This window comes from Sinohyriopsis cumingii, chromosome 6 (genome assembly GCF_028554795.1).
Source record: "Sinohyriopsis cumingii isolate HCF-2022 chromosome 6, ASM2855479v2, whole genome shotgun sequence".
Taxonomy (NCBI): Eukaryota; Metazoa; Mollusca; class Bivalvia; order Unionida; family Unionidae; genus Sinohyriopsis; species Sinohyriopsis cumingii.
The window spans coordinates 67,397,569-67,414,211 of NC_142966.1; the positions used below are offsets into that span (position 1 = coordinate 67,397,569).

The 16,643-nt window shown below is 35.6% G+C and overlaps 1 protein-coding gene across 2 annotated transcripts in view; it reads right to left on the reverse strand.

Moving 5' to 3' along the window:
• Positions 1–5,112: 5,112 nt before the first annotated feature.
• The window catches only part of LOC149797121 (synaptotagmin-12-like), a 90,534-nt gene continuing 79,003 nt past the window's right edge, over positions 5,113–16,643 (reverse strand). For both annotated transcript variants that reach the window (XM_089961794.1, XM_089961793.1), the window contains 2 exons: positions 9,976–10,109; positions 5,113–8,196 (listed from right to left, as the gene is read on the reverse strand). In XM_089961794.1, the coding sequence (XP_089817920.1) occupies positions 8,026–8,196; positions 9,976–10,109 (305 nt within the window). In that variant the 3' untranslated portion in view covers positions 5,113–8,025. The remainder of the gene's footprint in view (positions 8,197–9,975; positions 10,110–16,643) is intronic.

Below are 16,643 nucleotides of genomic sequence, written 5' to 3' on the forward strand. Positions count from 1 at the left end.
TTTTATAACGTATCATTTCTGAAAGGCAGGCAATAACACAAATAACTGTGTTGGGGTCTTATCCGTTTTGTTTTCCTTTGTTTTTTCTCTCTTTTATAAAATATGTATCACTTGGATATAGCAGTTTGTCTCAGTGGCGTACTAACGCAAGGGTTGGTAGGGTGGCAGATGAGCGGTTGTCACGGGCTCCATAATTATTGGGGCGCCAAAACCCCTTTAGACCATCATCGTCACCCTGTGCGCCATTTACCGTTACCGCGCCACTGGTGTGCCTGACCAAAACTAAAGTAATGATAATGCATTGGTAACAAAGAATAAAAGGATTGTAATGTACTAATACCAATATAAGCGTGCTGAAGTTGTTTCCCTTGCGTCACATCGCTATGAAGGTTTGACGGAACATTTTCAAATCTTTCAGGAACAAGTAGAAAAACTACCCTATACAAAACTCCTTGTAGTCTCGGGTGGCCCAGACTGGTAACAGAATTTGCAGATATAAATTTTAGATAATTGAAATAAAATATGTGCCCACTTGCAGATTGTTTACATCATCGTATTGGTTTAATTCGGTCCCAACCTCCAATTCGGACTTTTTAAATATTTTTGTTTTTGTTATTGTTTTCTCCATCGCATGCTAGGAGAAAGACCTTGGATGTAAACAATGGTTACTTTAAATTGCCGTTAACCCCACGGTAGCTACGTTATAGCATCTTTACTGACTTCACAAGTATCACAAGAATACCTGCAAATTTCTTTCAGAGTCTCCGTTATTCGAATAGCGTTGAAAGATGTTCCAATTGATCGCGTCCCTCAAGCAAGAGTTACTATGTTTACCTTTAACGTGTGACTTGTCATTCATGCTTACATCATTCGATTTAATTTAACTTAGTTAACGCTTACATACCAAAAATGGTGCCTCGTTTTTGTTTCACTTTTAAATCGTAATTATTTTTCTTTTTCCTCGGATTCTGGTTTCATTCTCTCGGCTAAGACACGTATGTAGTCAAAGCGATTGGTCGCAAATAAGTAAATTTGGGCGGATTAATATCTGGCGTTATGCCAAGACGGATCTTCATAATAAATAACAATGACGTCATTACAACAATCAATTATATTTTTTTCACTTTTAAATGTTAATCCTTTTAATCTTGTTTTTGTAAGTATTGAATAAAATGTTTTGAAGAAATCCTTAAGTTTCCATAACCTAAAACTATTTCGTAATAAAAACTATTAGCGATCACAGGTCGTCGAGCGATGGTGAGTGACATCAGCGCATTAATTACGAAGTAATAACAAATAAATGCAGTCATTTTAGAGTTTGCTGATGATGTTTTTATATTTATCGTCATCTTTCTCAATAGCGAATCGAAAAACTTCAACTCCCTTAAACAGACTCACATATTATCGAAGTGCTACTTTCCAAGTTGGCAAGTTGTGTGGACAAATATTCGGTTATATGTCGGAATAACAAATTCTTATAAAATGATGTTGAAAATAACACGACGTTTCAATAAAGAGTGAAACACCTGCACTTTTAATTTTTATCGTTTTCCCTGCACATCTTTAAAGGTCACCTGCCACCTATATTGTACAAACGTGTAATATTATTATAGTTATAAACAAAACGCACTGGATATGTATGCACACCATAAAAATGTTTAATTAGACTTAAAACTCCGCTTTATAAAATGAAAAAATTATTCGGCAATCTCCGAAAACAATCGGTAGTTTCCGCGTGCCAAAACCGGATATGACGTACATTTATCCCTTCTATTCAACCTAGCCATTCAAGTGCTTAATTTCCCCACGTAAATGTCTATGTGATATAGCGTACGATCGTGCTTTTGTACAGAAAATACGGTGCACTGTGTTGCATTCGGATGTAACCAAAAGAGTGATGATGGAAAAAAGCGTTCTTTCTTTTTCCGAAAAACCATGTTTACCAGAAAAAAGTGTATTTAATCTGTAGGAACGAATAGGGGAGAGATGGGAAAGTTGTATCATTTATGCCGGATTATAGTGAATTTGGCCCAAAGACAATTCAGCCCAACTCGAAATACAATTCGGCCAAACTTAACAATAGTTTGTACATTCTTTTTCTCCAACAAAAAAGTAGATGCTATGTAAGATAGGTTTTAGGGGGAACAAAATAAATTTAAACAAGCTATTTTGATTTTCTTTGAAAGAAACCAAACATACTTCGTAACGTACATATTTATGAGATAAAACACAAACTGACATATCTTGCTTGTTCTAATTAAAATATTTGCATACAATTTTATGCTAAAAAATATATGCATCTGTACAACGACATTCTCAGTTTAAGTCTTCCGGTCAAATTATCAATAATCATTTATAAAACAAAAATACGTAACAGATAATATTCTACATAATACGTATAAATTTTGCTAAGGGTAGTGTACATGAGATATTATAACAAATATATTTAATTTTAGGCTTTACGTTGTAACACAGCTGCATACAATATATACTAGATTACACATGAGAGAGAGAGAATAATGATGAGCATTTTGTCAGTATTTAGTTGCTGCAAAATGAAGCTCTTACCAGTTAATTGTATTGTTTGGTTTTATTTTTCAAGTTGTCTTAGTATTTGCGCGCGTAAATTGAAAGCTTGTCATTACTGGTCAATCATATTTGCTCCATTATTCCGTACAAATTAGAAAGGAAATAAGTTTGTGTTTAATGTGTGCCCCTTCTCCCCCCACCCCCCAACACACACTCACGGTACAAAATAAATTGATAAGCATGCACTTGTTTGAAAATAAAATGAAAGAAATTAAATTTGCACTGTTATCATATATTCCTTCTTTTTTCATCATGTGAAAATTGTTTTAAAAAATATATATATCCAGGAACTTCGTATATGTAGCGGATGCCGGCTTGCGCATGCATCCTTAGTGTAGTGTGTATCGCTTATGTCAATTAACAAAATCGCAAATGAGACGAAAGTATTGCTTGAAGGCACCTGCCATTTACGCATTATAAGTTATTTATTGCAAACTGACCCAGATTGTATTGTATCCAGGTTAACTATAAGTCGGTATCTCGCAAATAAAAAAATCATTATTTTAAAATACATTCAGTGTGAGTGCAAATGATTATCTTTTTGCTAGCATGTGTTACAAAATTATTATTAAAGTAAGTTATTATTGTGTATACTATTTGCCCTGCAAACATCAATTATGATTACATGTGGCAAACAAATAGAAGCCCGGGTGATAACCGTAACTAGCAGGGAGCAATAAACTCATTGTTTAAACTTACCGACAGGATATCAAATACAGAGGTTATTTTATTACAATGCAAATCAACCCCGGAATCATGACTTGAGTATCTTTTTAGTGTGCCAATTTTTTCTTTTGAAGTCGGCCGACAAAAGGAAGTCGAGTTTGGTTCCTTTGGATTCTTTAATTGTGCCGATTTCTTTCATCTATTTTTATATAAAGTCTGCCGACTCAGGGAAGCCAGCATTGATTCTTTTTACCTGTATTAACGGGAATTTTGAAAATAAATTGAAACAATGGAACAGTTTTGAAAGCGACAAAATCTAGTGCTTCGTGCACGCATACCGATATAAGGCTGAAAAGTAAATTAGTTTTCATTAGTTTCATCTAAATATTCCCTATCCATAGTTTATAGTGTTTTATTTTTCGACAACAAGAAGCATGTACTTCGTCTTGTAGGGATAAATGTACGTCATTTCCGGTTGCGTCCTCTACAGGTGGGAAATCGTAACTAAGGGGAAGTAACAGCGTTGTATACTTCTATTTCGAGTAATTAAATTATTATTTCTTCTTTACACTTGATAATTGTTTTGTTCTTTTTGTGCGAGTATAACTATTTTTAATCATGTAACGCAAATCTGATATAAATAGGAAAATGTTGGAGTATGGCCGGTGACCTTTAACGAACAATTGAAGACAAATCCATCTTCTACTCTGCGCAAAGAAATAAAAACAGCCAATATGTTCTTTTAGTGTCTTAGGATTGTTTGGAACTTATCTTTTTAACTAAATTATATTTTCAAAATGGTAAATACTACAACATTTCACAAGAAATTATTATTCAGAGTTGCATCGCTCGATGAAAGATTAGCCATCGAAGCCATTAAAATGGCCTAATAATCTGACCTACCCCCCCCCCCCATTCCTATTTCCGTATCTCAACTAATCGTATAAAACATATCGCTTTGTAGAGACATATCATCCTTAATACCATTAGGTCAGCTAGAAAATTTGTGCTAAATACATTCAACACTTGCAGAGGTGTCCACACTTGAAGTTGTTATATTTTCTGAACTTTTAGTCGACTTTGTGGGACAATACCTGAGTCCCATATATTTACCTGTTTTACGCAGCATTCTGCGGCTACGCATACCAAGCAACGTTTAATGACATGGTTATTGGTCCAAAGGTAAAAATATAAGAAAGCGCAATGTAAAGTTGTCATTTAAACTCTGTTAACTGTAGGCTTAGAATACATATAAACCAGAACAAGAGAAAGAGTGACCTGTTGTTGTATATTGTTCAGTATTGGATTCTTATTGAAATCTATGCATTCCATGATAAGTCTTTGCATTGTGAAAGTCCTAGAACTGTCTCGATCAGAATATAAAGGATGTGACCTTTGAACCTGTTGCTCTTGACTTACTCATAATGCAGACATCTCGTATGAAAAAAAAGCACAATAAATCGGAACATTATCAAATCAATGATTTAGAAAGGACCCCCAAAAAAACTGATCGTTCGTCACCGATTGTTTCGTATTCCCCCAAATGAGTATATTTTAATCATACAAGTGTCGAATTGGGATATATATTGGGATATATATATATATATATATATATATATATATATATATATATATATATATATATATATATATATATATGAGGCATCCCTAACATGCACAATATGCCATGTTTAATCTAATACATATAAGTAGCTATTAGAATTCGATCCCAGTCTCGTTTTGTATCTACGAGCAGAGACTCATGTTTAAATCTTATATAGATATTACCAGCATAAATTGCTCCTTATAAGCAACAGAAAACGTGAAAAAGAAAACAACACCACCAACAAACCTAAATATAGGTGCATACTATTTTATTTTCAAATCCTGGTAGAACGATTTACAATAATGGTGGCTTAATAAGAGATAATATGAAAGACGCAATAAAGAATGAGAAATACTTTACAAACTACTTAGAGTAGAACAAGCACCACAACAGCATAAAATAATCTTCACTTTTGAAAACTACCTGGTTTACCATACAAACATAGACTACCGGTATTTCATGAATGTGCACTGTGGCCATCATTACGACCACGTTTGCTCTTTACCTTTTAAGAGATGAACGGTCAAGGGTCATTTGGGGTAAAATCATTTACAATTATTAGTTCTACATGTTGACAGAAACGGAAATTTAGATCCGTTTTGTTAGAACGTTATGTGTATGGTAACATGAGACCGAATTCTTGAACATATTGTAAAATTATACTTTCGTAACTCACGTGAACGAACATTGAACTGGGTGTAGTGTCTTTAACCCAAAATGACCTACTATGTACTGAGAAAGGAGACAACTGGTGTCTCTCTTTGGAGAATGAGTAGATTGGTCTAGTGATGTCTAATATAATTAAATTATCAACAACAGAGACCATAACATTTCACGTTTTACAACAGTGTGCACATACAACAACGTGAAATGTACTTATTTTTGGGGCTTTTACATGAGATCCTATGGAAAAGATGGCTGAATCTGTACTTATGTTCAAACAGAATATCGTGCATCTATTTTTGAGGTTTATTTACAGGGCAAGGTTACGGTTTTGGAGAGTCCGATGAACTTAAGATAACCGTGGTGTGTGCGGGGCGGGGGTGGGGGGCGCTTACAAATCTACAAATACATCCTGAAATGAGTCCTGAATCTGTCTTTTATATTTGTATAACTATTATAGCTATATTAGGCAAATGTATTAAACGGTTTAGACCTATATATGCATTATTCGATCACGTGTAATTTCATTCACGGCAACCGGGAGGGGGTAGGTGGGCTATGACTAGGGGGGAGCCCAGGCACGTGCAGCTTGTGCCCCCTCACCTTAAATGGCCCTGTTTGTTTTATATAACAGGGACAGTATATTGGTTATATGTAATTCGTACATTTCTTGATATTCCATTTGAGCAATAGTAAAACATACACATATAAACTCAATATAAGGTTATACCAGCCATATAACTACTTTCCATTGATATAATATAAAAATAAATCTCTGTTTGCTTCAAAGTATATGTGTTGTACCAGTGGGAACATTTATTTATTTCATATATATGGGGATCATGCAACACATTAATTAACCCGTCGGTGACAGATCTACGTACTCTATGTACTTGCTTATAGGACGAGTCCAACTGCAAACTGCACAGACCCCAACCTGTCGTAGCATAATGCGCTGGCAGGGGTGTGTTTTTGCAGTTTGTTATGATTAATCTGTGGAACATATACCCTGATCTGCCGATATATTGTGCCAAGACCGATCAAGGTATGTGTTGTTTGCAGTTGGACTCCACTTACAAGCGAGTGCATATTGTATTTTCTTAATAGTTGTAAATACATTAAAATACATAACTACTGATACGATATTACAGTTTAAAGTCAATTTTTGTTTCTAGCAAGGGGACATCAGTATTCATTTTGATGGGAATATTCTTGTTCCATCATTTGATTACAAGTTACAGATAAAGCTTAAATTGGTTTCATTAAGATCTTTTAGTACTTTCGTTTCATTCAAGGAGATAAGATGAAATATATGTTGGAGTATGTAAATGTTATGTTTATCTTTTACATTTGTTTCTTTTACTTTATTTCATGATTTTATTATGATTTCCTTAAACTGCTCACGTGCACTTTGCATGTTAAGTATGAATGGTATTAGTAATTCGTTAGGATTTTGGAGGTCAGACCTTAGCTGAAGTCGACTAAACCCCTATCTGAATTCGACTGAACCGCAATTTGCATCCAAGTGAACGGCTGTCGAACCGTCACCGCTATCTGAATCATACAGTACCGCAATCTAAATTCGATTGAACCACTATCTGATTTCGACTGAACTGCAATCTTAATTCTACTGAACCGCTATCTGAATTCTACTGAATCGCTATCTGACTTCCACTAAACTGCTATCTGAATTCGACTGAACCGCTAACTGAATTCTAATGAATCGCTATCTGACTTCGACTAAACCGCTATCTGAATTATCTGAATTCGACTGAACCGCTATCTGGATTCGACTGAACCGCTATCTGAAAGTTATATTTGGTTATTTGAATGAGTTTTATTTTATACTTTATTTTTTAAAATAAATTTTCTACTTAAAATTGCATGCAAATAATAATAGGTTTGTAACGTACCAGGAATATTCAAACTCGAAAGAATATAATAACTTAGGATGAGACATCTGATACAAAAAATGTCACATATACTTACTTGTTTATAACCTGTTGACTTCGCTAAAACTACCACCTTATATTGTTAGCAAACACAAAAGAAAAACTTCTAGCTTTAGTGAAAATTTAAATGAGGTGCTGCTCAAACGTTTATCGATAAATTTAAATTCTTTTTCAGCTTTTGGAGGACACCCAGTTGCTAAATTCATAATTAAAGTTACACATTGTAATAAGAATATGACCTGAATATTATTAAACCATATTATGAGCTCTTAATACGTGGAAATTATTCTAGCTCGTTGCTTTAAAACAATTAATATGCTAATACTTCTTCGACGGAACTAGCATCATGGCCAATCACCCATTTCACAAAGCACACGATAAAAGTGTCACCGCTTGAATAATTCTGATTTAAGATAAACTATGGTTTCTATGGCCAACAATGCAACGTAAATTGTTCATTCATCCTGTAACTATCCGGCTAACGTCAAACGGGAAGTGCTGTTTCCATTTTAAATGAAGACTGATGTCAGAAAAAACGTCAGCCATATATTATTTCCGGAGATAATGCCACATTGCTACTGGTTTCCGCAGTGACGTCATCATCTGGTTCCAGTGTGAGAGTTCTGTTCCGGATGTATTTGCCCCAACTATCACATGACCCAACGATGGCGTCCGATTGTCTGGTAGAAGTTCAGCGACTGTAATTCTTAGTTGTACTGTCTGAAATAATTGAAACACATGTTACATAGTCTGTTTCTGTGTAAGTAATAAAATACATATCAACCAAACATTAGGGTTGACATTTCCACCTGCATCGTCAATGCGAAAGGTCTTTTCAAAGTTTCTGAAATATTCCTAATACCCTAATCCTTTTTTAAAGAAATTAGTTAGAATAAATAAACTGAATTAGGAATCATCTACCTGCTCGCAACGTTGGCGTGAGTACTGTTTCTAAACATTTCTGCACAAAGAGCCATACCAAGCAATCATCGTCGCAAGCCACGAGTGACAATCTGCAATGCTCCTTTGTCATCCTTAGCCGCCTGCACTGAGATTACCTTATTGCTCAAGAATATGAATGTAACTGCTGAAAAATCACTACAAAAGCGATTAAACGTTTCTTGCGTTTGTGACCCAGCATCTCGTTTCCAGCTGTTTGAATCAGCCACTCAAAATTTCTCTTTCAAGTACAGTCATGTATCAATCGATAAAAGGGTACTTTCATTGATGCCTAGAAGAATGTCATATATGGTCCTCATGGAAAACGAAATCTCAGTACATGCATCCACCTGTAGTAAAGACGTCCGATATACACACAGACAGTTTTTGTTTAACATATAACACGTCTATGTTCTTTTCAGGTTGTTGTACGGTGCTTTGAGATTTCCTCTTCGTCTTGACGAGGTAACTCAAATACTAGTTGGGAGGAACAGTCTTTTGGAGTAATAAATTCGCGTCTGATAAGCACAGCCGATGCTACAATCAGTCCGATTCGACGGTGTGTTAAATACTTCGTAAGTGCAAAGATCAGATAACTGACAAAGAGAATGCTTGAGTATAAGTTAGTTTCTTTATCACAGAACCAAATGAATTGTCAAGCGAAACTGGCGTACAGGTTAACATATTATGTATTATTTTATTCGTGTGAAAGCTTTCTGCGCATGTATGTTTCAGTGCTGGAACAATAAAACAGCTGCTGTGGATGTGTCGGCTATAGACGAGTGGTTAATTACATAAACCGTACATACTTCAACTTTTTTCAAGATTTTAAAGCTAAATTAATAAAAAGGAAAATATATACCCTTGCATTATAAACTGAACTTAAACAAAATCGATATCACGTTTAATTTCAAGAAATCCTGGTTCCAGATGCGAGGGCAAACGTCTAAGTTAAACAAAGGCCAATTTCAGTCTTTTCCAAAAACCATTTTGTTAACAAAATGAATTATCGTGGTCTTCTTTAAATTTAGATCAGTGATTATTTAATGTATAGTGAATTCATATATTCAGAAGTTATCAAGCAGAACTGAAATACCAAGACCAAAATCTAAAGCCAAGGATAAGCGTATAAAGCCAAGGGCAGTCGTCTAATTCAAACAAGGATTAACATTTATTCATATTTAAATGAGGTAAGGGAAAGATCAAAGACACAATTGTAATCGTCAAGGAAAATCTCGTGCTAATATATTTTCATTTCAAAACTTCATTTAAAAGTTAGAGAATTGAAATTAACTCCACTGTATATTGAAGTATATTATAGCGGATATGGGTAATGCTACAAATTACCACAATTGAATATGGCGGCAGCAAACAAAACACTATTGGAGTACGAATGTAAAGCTCAGCGTTATGAGAGTGAAGGAGAGAAACCGCCCTTGTTATGTGTGCGTGTGTGTGTGTGTGTGTGTGTGTGTGTGTGTGGTGGAGGGCAAGGTATTGATGTATGCAGGGTTGACACGGGTCTGCACATTTTGTGTTTGCATGAGCCCTTGTACTTACAGGCAACGCAGTGGCAGGCACCGAGAATATCATAGCTTCATTAAAAATGGGATTTCTCTCGCCTCGTTTCACAGTGGTCTTCTTTTTGCTGACATTCTTTGCATTCTGCATCAGATAGACTTTTACAAAAGGATCTAAATTCCACAAAAAGAAAAAGAGGAAGCAATGTGTTAATTAGCAATACATAGTAGAGTAGATTTTCTCACTTACCACACTTAATATTCATTCATGTACATAAGCTACATGCCTCGCCTCAAGATACAAAACTGTTTTAAATTTCGTATCATACTCTGACATACTCATGTCCAGACGAGCAGTATGACTACGCATGTTCAGACGGGTAGGATGGCTATGCCTGTGCAGACGCGCATGATTGTGCCGGTGTATTACTTTTCAGAATGTTTATTTAGCGAGTTACTTTTTCATACATTTTATCGCTATGTTTTTTTTTCTGTCGGGGCTTAATTTTTGTTTCCAAACTCTTTAATTAGTTATTCTTATAAATGTGTTCGGATAAATTTACAGGTTGACATAAATGTTTATTTTATTTCAACTTTGAATTTATTTATTGCATTATAAGCTTGGATAGTTATCTCTTGTGCAAATAACCGAGTGGTATAAGTGTTTCATAAACGCTTAAAGAGTACAAAGTCTTTTAAGTTGAATGTAAAACAATATGTATTAATTAGTGCATTAATTAGATATATTTCTATCAGTCGAACGTCTGTTCAGGACGGTGATACCCTCCTGCATTCCATTTGAATATTCATAAATCATTAGAGCTATCTTCCATTCTATGAGATTCCGCTCTGAGTGAACTGTGCCAGTTGAGCCAGTTTTGCGCCAACTAACTGATGGAAATGTGCGCTAGGAATTGCAGGCAATTGTCCCCAGCCTTGGAGCCGGTGCTTAGTATGAACGTTAATGAACATATTAAACATTTTTGAAACATTTATGAAAATCTTCATTTATACTATTCTTCCTTTATTGGTTCTTTCTATGTTTTAAAATTTGTTATAAAAAATCATAAATTAACTCCATTGTGTTGGCTTTTTTTTTCTGATTCCTGATCTTACGCACAATTAATTAGTTAGCTGAACAGAGACCTTGGGTTTGCACACGTTCTTAATGATAGCCCTCACCATTTTACCATGGTATTGAGCTTGGATGAAATGCCAATGGCAACAACTTAATTTCTCTTTCTTCATTTTGTTCCCCAGAGTTCAGGAGAATTTATGATTTTGGCAGGTTTGTATTTTATGTTCCTTGTATATATGCGGTAAATTTCATTATGTATCCAGACATGGTCGGAATTTCTATCAACCCACGCAAAGATGTGTTTAGTTACCTTATGTAAATATAAAATTTATCAATGATGGTAGTGGCTCAATAAAGTGTGTCGAGTAGTAAAATTTTGTTTGGTCGAATGATCTGATTATTTTGCGTATTTTTAGGTTGGTTTTCTCCAGCTGATTGTTAGTAAAGTCGCTTAGCGCAACAATATCCCTGGTTTCGAAGGCATATTTCTGAATGTGGAACTCGTGTGCTCGTGTCCACTCTGTGATGATGTGTTTAACTACACGCCTAAATTGACGTTTCTGCCTCCACCCATTTGTCAATCATATCAACTAGTCAGATGTTGGAACCATTGATTGATAAAAGTAAAAAGGAACAGGATAATTGGGACATTTTAGGTTCAAATATATTGTAACTTTACATTTCAATATTTTTATTGGTCCAAATTTATCTAATTTTGGAACAACTTTAAACAATACAAAAATTCATGTTCTGCTCAATTTCATTTTGAAAAGCCTGCACATACCAAAATGCATACATACATTAGATGGGCGATGCACTCGAATAAAGTCGTATTCATGCGTGTGGCGTGAGCACGTTCAAGTAGCATGTTAAACAGACATAGAGGGAAGGGTTTAACGTACCGTAGCACAATTAGTTTAATATGGTGCCGATAAAAGTGATGTTTTAAAAATGTAATATGAAAAAATTGGCATAAATAACTCTATGAAAATAAACCTTCTAAATAATCGTAAATATGAAATAGTAGAAAATAATGGTTAAAAGTTACAGATATGTTAACATATATAACGTGTACTAAATAAACGACAAAACGTAAAAAAATTAATTCCTTTAAAAAGGTCAAAATTTGGAAAATTATACGTATTCCTTTAAAAAATCCAAAAAGAATTCTCGTGGTCCATCAACATTAAATTTCGGCAAGAATGTCTCATTGCTAGTGAACACCAACAGGACACTCACCTTAATGCGGCATGTCAGCTATTCGTGTCCGATACGTGAATTGATTAGTACTACCAAATCTCTGAGAGTTGTTATGTGCGAGAGATGCAACTCTCCAACGATGGGTTCCATTTTTCGAAGCATGTTCGCGATTTGTCCATTCCATGTATTGTATCAAAGTATTCTGAACATGCTAATTCGTATAATATTTGAAGTCAGTATATGGAATTTTCCAATCGGACACGGACGACTGTATGCAGCTCTCGCTTACCATTTCATGACCCTTAATACCAAAGTGACCAGAATGCCAACAGTGCAGGTCAGCTTTTTCCTGATTCTAGGAGCTAACCATATTTCTATAAGGCTTGGGATATTACCGGCTGTCAAAATGTTATCCGCGATGGAAAGGGTATGCGAAAAAATTACAATTTTTAAACTAGAATAATTGTATGTACATGTATTACATGATGAGTTAGTTTGCAGGTCTTTGACTTCGCATTTGTGAAACGTTGTCTACACTAAAACATCCGATTTCTCGTGCCGTTTGAGTACATTATTTTGTTTTTCTTATTAAGCTGTTTTTCTTTGGTGTTAATTATTCGCTCTATGTGTGATGCAAGAATACATTTCATAACGCTTTGCTTGGTCAAGTTTTGCCAAAGTACCCGGAAAGGCGTTAAATCCTCAGTCTGAACTCTCTCCCTTGGAGCTTCGATATGACCTTTGCACACGACATAACGCAAACTGATCTACATATAGCAGACAGACATAATGCAGATTGTTCGTTAATTATGAAATAAATCTGCCAAGAAAGAAGTAAACGAAGTAATATTATTCCACGAACGAATTAGTTGCTATTTTCGTACAGTATTTAGGAAAATATTAGAAAATCGATACCTTAATGAAAACCTATGATACATTTAGGGCAGGATATAAACTTTATAACTACAAATTGCCAGAAACCTCCAACATGAACTTGAAATGAAACACGTGTACTCGACAATACTGACGGTTTCCTGACATAAATATAGTCTGTGAGGTAATTATGTATTGGGTGTGACACGCGTTTGCTATTCTAAAGATTGCGTCAGCCGATTGAGATCATATAACATAAAGAACCGAAGCACACATTTTGCAATAGTTTTAGATGGGCTAAATTCTATGGACTGCGGGTACATTGCTAATTTTGAATGAAGTATTGTGAGGCAGGAAAATGCGTAAAGAGATATTATCTGAAATGTTTATATGCATGAAGCAGAGATAACTGCAATATGAATGAGATGAAACGACATGTATTACACAATATCAAGATCACATACTTGTACCGTCTTTACTAGCTTATTAGTCGTATCTAACTACAAACACCAAAGATCCTGATCTGCCCTATCATAATGCACCTGCAGATCAGAGTTTATGCTGTATATTCTACTGATTACTGTAAACAAACAGCACACACCCACATCCGACCGCGCATTATGTAACGGCAGATCTGGGTCTGTGCAGTTTGCAGTTGGACTCAACCCATCAGCAATTACAGTCGGTAAACGGGTTTTTGTTCGTCAAAACGATAAAGCTTTACCAACTAGCAGTAAAAAATTATCATCTAATTTTCAAGTGTAAATCGTTTCCGGTCAAGGATCACACACATCAATGGACCATGCAAATGTTTCCGTGTCATACGAGAAAGCTTGACGGGTAAAGGTCAGAAATAGTTATCAGCTCGTACGTTCTAGAGCATATATAGTACTCATAGTAGTATCCGCGTACAGAAATGAATGTAAAATAATAATAATAATAATAATAATAATAATAATAATAATAATAACAATAATAATAATAATAATAATAATAATAATAATAATAATGACAATAATAATGACAATAATAACAATAACCATTGAATGTTAGTCGATTAAATTTAATTTTGTGTTTTGAAAGAAAAGAAATGTTCACTCTGCCTGATAGAAAAACAATTTGTGTTATACTGACATATTTTTTTTTTCCTACTTAATGTAACTGCAGGATATAAGTCAGATATTGAACTGGAGTCTGGCAATAAGAGCGAACAGATAAAAAATAAATCTTAACTAAAATGTGATTGATATTATTTTATTTTTATTGTTGTTGTTTGGTTCTTTACGGGGTTTTTTGGTGGATTGTTTTAGAGAGTTCTTGCCGGACTTGACTGAAATGCCGTAAATAACTACTAGCTCATATCGTACTCATATCGTATGTACTCGCTTACAAGTTGAGTCCAACCAACTCAATATAGATCCTAGTCTGCCGTCTCTTAAACCGCAGGCCAGTCACGATCTATGATGTTTGTTCTACTGATTACCTAGAGATGGGTATGTGCATTGCGGACTTTTAGGCGAGAACACACGGTATTTTGATATTAAGGTAAAACCTGGCTCAGTCTATGGCCGTTTCACTGAGGTAGCTGAAGATAATGCTGGTTGGCAGATCGGTCGTTATTGGAAACATTATAATAAATAAATACACACACACACACACACACACACACACAGACACACATACATACATACATACATGCATACATACATACATAAGTAGTAAATGGGGATACACTAGCGACAATGGGAATTAGCATTACAAACACCCCTGGGACAATCTGGCGACAAGGGAAAATTAACATGGAGAAAAATCGTGGGACAATCTGGCGACAAGGGAAATTAACATGGGAATAAATCGTGGGTCACTCTAGCGACAAGGGGAATTTAACATGGAACTATAGTGTGGGTCTGTCTAGCGACAAGGGGAAATTAACATAGGAATAGAGTTTGGGTTTGTCTAGGGACAAGGGGAATTGAATATGGGATTTTTTTTTTTAAATTTAAATTTAAATTTAAAAAAAGGGGTAGGCAATGGAAAGGCTATCTCTTTTCGAGAAATATGGCTGGCCCTGAAAAGGGCCTTTGGGTTTATGTTAATATTAATATTAACATAGATGGCATTTGTCACATCTTCTTCTTCTTCTTCTTAAACTCCTTCTAACTGCCGGTCCATACACAAGTACCCTCTTGAGACATCCTTGTCTTTCTATGTAAACTCTCCTCATCCATTGACTAGTATCTGTCCTATCAACAACAGTCCACTTGGACCTGACATACATGAGCATGTCCGTCCTAAACATCATGGAAGACACAAGGGTGGATGACTCAACTGTGGTCCACATCTTGAAGCGACGAGAATAGGTGAATCAATGCAGTGAACTGCGCTTATTTATAGTTACAGGAAGGATTGAAACGGATTGAATTCATTCACCAATCCGAACACGCGTTACAAAATTCAGTCAGCTCGCATCCAATCCGAAGAGAGCAGTCTGTGACGTCACGTGGTCTATATAGTTTCGTTAGCGCTTGTGTTCAGTCAATCTATGCGACAGTGATTCAACATGACGGAAACTCAGAAAACGATCCATTGGGGTGCACCAGCAGGGGAGACTGCCCAAGGGAACCCGGACTTACTTTCAGAAGAGGTACATTGGGATTTTGTGGATTTTCTTACCTCGCAAGAATTTGTTCCGGAACCTTCGTTACCTTCTTCATTACCGCAAGTGGAGAATTTTAGACAGAGACAGAAAGAAGAATTGGAGAAATTTATGCAACGACAAAAGGAAGCGGAACAAGCTTTTCTCCTACAGCAACAGCAACAGCAACAAGAAGAGGTAAGAAAAAAACAACAGCAACAACAGCAAGAAGAAGTAGCAGCAAAGAAACAAGAGGGTGAAAATCAAACGGCTACGGTACTGTTGGACACTTTAGCGGAGTTAAGAAGTCTGAAACAAATGTATCAGACTTCTTTATCACGACCGAAGAGAATACGACCTTCCCGAGCTAAACACGCCAACCCTGTGACTAAGCCTGTCGTACCACCCTTAGTGATTTCAACCCAATCATCAGAAGTAGGCCTTGGCCGTGGCAAAGGCTTAAGGCAGTTAAAGTTGATTGGTTAAACTCACTCCTACACCAAAATAAAAAGGCCCTTTTCAGGGCCACCCACATTTCTCGAAAAGAAATACAATTTCAATTTGCCAATAACTCAAAAATAAACCCCACCCATTTTACCCTTATAGTACGTGTCTGTGTATGAGTGCGTGAGTGTAGCTTCTTATTTTAAAATCAAAACTCAAAGACACTTACCTTATATCATTCATGTATTCTTTTCTCCATTTTTTACAATCCAATTCAGAACACAACACTTTAATTAAAAGTTCATTGACTTCTTCTTTCTCCTTGTTTAGTCTCTCTGTTTTTCTGAATTTCTTCACCGTTTTTTCCTCATTTTCTTCCGTTCTTCTTTTCTTCTCCTGTTTCTTTGCTTCTTTTAAATAGAATTGTCTTCTTTCTTCCTCTGAAGAATCCCTCTCTTCTTTCGAAGCATCCCTCTCT